At 43.6% G+C, this 6,000-nt stretch overlaps 1 protein-coding gene across 1 annotated transcript; it reads left to right on the forward strand.

Annotated features, from left to right (window-relative positions):
- Nucleotides 1-504: 504 nt before the first annotated feature.
- LOC311044386 (ATP synthase mitochondrial F1 complex assembly factor 2-like) lies at nt 505-1,671 on the forward strand (the record flags this gene model as incomplete). Its single annotated transcript, XM_084055918.1, has 2 exons — nt 505-554; nt 807-1,671. 2 exons carry the CDS (start codon nt 505-507, stop codon nt 1,573-1,575), a joined length of 819 nt encoding a protein of 272 aa, XP_083912044.1. The 3' UTR covers nt 1,576-1,671.
- Nucleotides 1,672-6,000: the final 4,329 nt, after the last annotated feature.

The following is a 6,000-nucleotide window of genomic DNA, read 5'->3' on the forward strand; positions in this document are numbered from 1 at the left end:
AATATTGAACCAATGAAAAGTATTAAAAGTGCTTCTGACAAAAGCAGCTAACTCCATTGGATCCTCAAACTTTCTGCTAAACTCCAGCAAAGGGGGGTGGTGTTAGCTGGTTTTGCTGACTCCAGGCTCCACCTCCTTTTGACCTCCAACCTCATTGTGAGCTTGGAGGTCCATTCAGTTGTTCTTATCAATGATAAACAAAACCTAACATTTTTTGTTTGTTTTTTCAGTTGATTTTTTTTTTCATTTCCTGAAAAATTTACATTTTGGAGTTCCTGCCGGACAGCAAAGATATACAATATGAGATTATTTTGGGATTAATCTACCATGGTTTAGTACACTTCTGGTTACTACCTGTTCTCTAATTGTTCTCTCTTGTTCTGTTTGTTTGTTAGGTTGTCCACTAAGTTTGGACGTGGGTCCTGGTTGTTACGGTCATTGATTGCTGTTAGCGGTCCACATCATGGACGTCATTTTAGGGAATGATTGAACATCCAGAACAACATGGAGCTGGCTGACACATCCAAGTCTGACATTGTTGACTCCATATATGGGTATGGCTGACCTTGGGACTTGATATATATGGTATGGAGCCAACTCATTGTGACATCACAGAGTTGACTGTCTAGCCAACAGTATAAAGGCAACCGCAGCATCAGAGAGAGACCAAATTCACCCAATGACATCCCAACTCCTTATTCCACTACAATGTTGAAAGGTATTGTGAGACTGTCCACTTGTTTGAGACATGGAGGCATTTCACCCCGCAATGTGCGTCCAGGTCATGTGTCACTTCTTTCTTTGAGGCGCAATCCATATTCTACTGCTCTCCAAGAGAGGAGGAAGTTTTATGAAGATGTCAGCGTATCACAGGGAGAAGGTGGCCTGTACGAGATCAACCTGGACCGCAGGAAACTGAAAACGCCAGGCGGGAAGCTGTTCACGGCGCCAAATGAACCTCTGGCCATTGCTGTAGCAACAGAATGGGATACTCAGAAGGACACACTAAAGTTCTACACCATGCACATGACCACTCTGTGTAACACAGCGCTGGACAATCCAACTGAACGCAACGAGGACCAAATGATCAATGCTGCTCTCAAGTTCTTGGACACTGATACTGTCTGTTACAGAGTGGATGAGCCTCCAGGTTTGGTTGAGCTACAGAATAATGAGTGGGACCCTGTGCTGCACTGGATTGAAAACAGATATGATGTTGTCATCGGTTCCTCGTCTAATATATTAGGTCCTGTGATTCCCGAGAGGACCAAGGACACATTCCAACAGCACCTCAAATCGTACAACTTCTGGTCCTTAACAGGTCTTGAGTATGTGATTACCCAGCTAAAGTCAGTTGTGCTGTCCCTTGGGGTGATTGACAGACACATAACTGTGGAAGAGGCTGTGCTGCTTTCCAGACTAGAGGAGGAATACCAGATTCAGCATTGGGGAAACGTAGAGTGGGCCCATGACTATGACATGTACGAGCTGAGGGCGCGCAGTGCTGCTGGAGCTCTGTTTGTGCAACTTTCATCTGAGAGTTCCTCTGTCAAACGAAAACTCCTACAGGACTGAAGCAGGATTAAAAACCCTGTTAGTGCAGTGTGTAAAATATAGTTACCTACTGTATGGTACCTGATAAAACATAATCTGCAGGAAGAAACATGCTCAGTGGTGGCCCTTACCCACAACAACCTCCGCAACAAGGCAACAGCGGAAAAAAATTACTGGCGTTGCGCCCGCCCTGGGTGAAACGTTTTCATGCACACACGGTGGCTGGATGTGGAGGCGGAAGATCCAGCCATCGTGGTGCTAAAGCCACCAGGTAACCATGGCCACGCGGCGGAGGAGGACGACCTGGTCGCCACCACGGCTTTAATTCAGCAGATGCTGCAGCAGGTGGCGGCCGACCCTACGATCCCCGTCAAGCGGGTCTATGACCAGATAGTGGCCCGAACTGCCGAAGTTCGGCATCTGCCCCCCTTCAAGGCCGCGAAATCCCGCTTGGAGAGACTGCGGGCCAACCTTATGCCCCCCATCCTCCACACCGAACAGGAGGTCAACGTGGAGGGCGAGTGGGCCCAGACCTGGCAAGGGGACGGCTTTCTGTCAAAGCACAACCAGCAGCACGGGCTCCTCGTGTTTGGGACAGAGGCTAACGTCCTCAAACTGAGCCAGTGTGACCAGGTTAGAACCCCTCTCCCATAAAACGTCCTGTCAGTCAAATTAAATGTAGCCTATCATTTAAATATTAAATATTATAAATGCTTGATCAAGCAAGGTGCTGGGGCAGAATATTTGGGTGCACGCAAGGGTTTTCCGCAACAATTTGATACAAGTCTAATTTATATCAGTATGAATAAAATGAAATTTGAATTTTGTTATAGATCTACTATGTGGACGGCACCTTCCGATCCTGTCCAGGCCCGTACTACCAGTTTGTCACCATCCACGGCCGGTACATGGAAAGGGTGGTGCCGTTCCTCATGGTGCTCATGAGCGGGAAGACGGAGATGTATTGCGCTCTTCTCCGTCATGTGAAGAGGAGGGTCGAGCGCCTCACAGGACAACGGTAAGTCACACAAAAGTATTGGCATCAAAATGTACTTAAAGTGCCAAAAGTAAGAAGTACTCATTTGGGCATAATGCCCCATTTCACAAGTTAAAAATGTATTAAATTATTTAGGAAATAGGCCTAGCAGATCTACAAGCTCACAATGCCTTGCATTACGACGCATTGTGAGCTTGTAGATCGACTATTTTCAAATGGCTGAAGTGTATAGGGCTGACGTGGTTAATTTTTGTAGTAAAAAGTAAAATATTCGTCTCTGAGAGTAGGAGAAAAACTATTAATTTTGAGGTATTTTTACTTTACTCGAGTATTTAGTATTTTCTGTACTTTTACTTCTACTCCACTACATCTCAGAGGCAAATATTGTACTTTTACTCCACTACAATTATTTTTAAGCTTTAGTTACTTTGTAGATTTTGATTATTATTCAAAAAAAACATACATTAACCACTTCAGCGCATATACATTTCGGCCTTTTGAAAACGGCCGATCTACAAGCTCACTGTATCTCACTGAACCTGGCTTTTTAACATTTTGTGGAAACTAGAATAATCATGTTTTCCCTTTCTTATCTCTCCCATCTATCTGTCTGTCCATGCGTCCATCCGTCCGTCCGTCCGTCCGTCCGTCCGTCCATCCATCCATCCATTCATACATGTACAAGATGGAGCCCTGACAAAGTCCTGATGGACTTTGAGATGGGCTGATGAACACCTTCCGGGTTGAGCTGCCAGAAACCCACATTACTGGATGCTTTTTCCACCTCTGTCAGAGTTTGTGGCGTAAAATACAGCACCTTGGTCTGGCAGGTCAGCGATTGTGTATTAACAGAACACAACAAAAAGTTAGTTTGTGTGTTTTTTTCACAGGTTGAAGAAGAAATGATTTCAATTTAGAGGTGTTGTAGGTTATGTCTAGCATGGTTGTGAGTAAAATCTGTATAATAATAATAACAGCCAACATCTTGCCTGGCTATCCTAAAGCCCAGTTGACAGGAAAGATTTCTAATACTGATTGCAAATCTGACTTATTGGAATTTAGGCAGTACAATTTATATTCTAAAAAGAATTAAAAAAATAATTTAAAAAATGAATAATATTAACATTGATAATAATAATAATAACTTTTTTTTCTTCACTCAACTTTTTACAGGTCCATATGGGCGGGATTGGCACCTGAAAGAGTGGGTCAGGAAAGCCATGGCTACAGGCTACCTCCCTGTTGCCGTCCTGAGGCAAAATTTCAGGGTCTTTTCCATGAGCAGACAGACCTGCCGACTGGTTCGTCGCTACCCCGCAGTAGGTGACTTCCTAGCCTACATGGAAGCCACCTACGTGGGGGAGCAAGCACTATTCTCGCCGGCATTATGGAGCGTTTATCGCCGTCGCTCCGATAACCGCAGCAACAACGCAGTGGAGGGTAAGAACTTTAGAAGATTTATTAACTTTATTATTATTATTATTAGTAGTAGTATTATTATTATTAATATTTTTATTATCATTTTGAAAAGGCTTATAGTTTTAATTACATTTTTGATCAGCTATAAGTTAGTTTTTAATTGCTATGGGCTATTTCAGGGGAAAGGTCTCCAAAAATGTTTAAACAATATATTATAAAACACTATCGAAAAAGTATTAACATGCAGTTAAAACACGCCAAAAAAGCCGCAGTCAAAATTAACACATTGTGGCCTTTCTGGCATCGTCAGCACCATCACCATGTTGGAGCTTTGTGTTAAACTTTAAAGCAAGAAGTGTGCTGTCCTTCGTTTGTCATGACTAGGCCAACTGTTAATTCATTTCGTATTACCTTTTGTAGAACTAATGGGTGACCCAATCGCTTCAAGCACCCCGGTGGACGAGGAGACTCTGGAGGAAGGTAAATGCATCACGCATCTTGCATTTTTAATAAATTAATTTAGGCTATTGAAGTTCATAAACAGTATGTTCCTGAAATAGAAGGTGATATGAGTCTTAAATCCAGGTTGTGATATAAAGTTATCTAAAGTAATATGTCGTCCAGGTCATTTGTGATGACGGCCAGTTAATTGTATTTCTTTTTAATACCAGAGCTTGCAGTGAAAAGACGGAGGTTGTTTGTGGAGTGGGAGGACACCCCAGACCTGATCGAGCCAGATGAAGTAGAGCGTTACCTACAGGCTCACTTCACCGTGGACCAGTGTCAGGATGAGGTCCTCCTTGAGTTCTGGAAGGAGCAGCGTTTCACATTCCCGCTCCTTTCCATGCTGGCTAGAGCGGTGCTGTGTGTTCCAGCAAGAAGCGCATCTAGTGAGCGCGCTTTCCTCTCAGCTGGTCGCGTGCTCGAAGCACGTCGAAATAGATTAAATCTGGGAACTGTGGATTCCATTCTTTTTCTACACAGCGCAGCCAGCCATGATAAAGTACACTAATATGGTGTATATGCATGTATAGCCGAGCTGCAACATAGGTTAAGGTTATATATTACTATTGAGTGAAATCAGGGTTGAGAGATGTAAAATAATGGCGCACACACACACACACACACACACACACACACACACACACACACACACACACGCTAAACTATCCACAAATACATTGGCTATTAATTTGGTTTGCCTCATTCATGCAGGTTGATGCTTTAATTCTTGCTGAAAAATAATTGTTTATAAAATAAGTTGGCCTGCTGCGTTTCTTTATCGCATGCTTACCTATTCATGTTCTAGGTATCATTCATGTTCTATGCGTACCCTGACCTAATGCTATAGAGGCTTTTTGATAATTTCATTTGTAGATTGTTTAAGAATACATAATAAGAGACATCTTATTTTATTTTTTTCTATATTTCTCAGAAAGACAGAGCTATGTTTAGGCTAGAGAGAACTAACGGATTCTCAAAAAGAGAGGCCGAGTCATATGTCTTTTTGCTGTCAATAAAAAAAATAATAACCCTATTTTGAACAACATGATTGTTTATTTAGCCCATGACAATGTTGTGCACTGTGGACATTTAAAGTGACTTTGGGTACTTAAAAGAGCGCTATATAAATCTGAGCTATTATGATGATGATTATCATGTTTTTTTCCACCGCGGGTCGCGGGGCGGGTTGAGTCATAGATTTATATATTGGTTCGCGGGGCGGGTTGAGGCGGGTTGGGTTCCGTTGCGGGGCGGGGCGGGTCATGAAAAAACCCGACCCGCACATCACTACTCCATACCCTCCCCAAGAGGAACAGAGACTCAAACAACTTCGTGCAGAGTTTGCGCGTACCAGCCGTGGCGGTCTCACATTCCACGGGCCGGGGCAGTTGGACCCCTATTCAAGGACCACTTGGAGAAAACCGCTAGTTTCGGAGTGCGGACTAGGCAAGAGGCGTTGCCCCACAAAATTTGGTATTCTGTGGTACTCCCCCGCCCCGCAAAACACCTGCGCTCCCCGTTACATT

This window comes from Gymnoscopelus microlampas, assembly GCF_963454915.1.
Source record: "Gymnoscopelus microlampas genome assembly, chromosome: 1".
Lineage (NCBI taxonomy): Eukaryota > Metazoa > Chordata > Actinopteri > Myctophiformes > Myctophidae > Gymnoscopelus > Gymnoscopelus microlampas.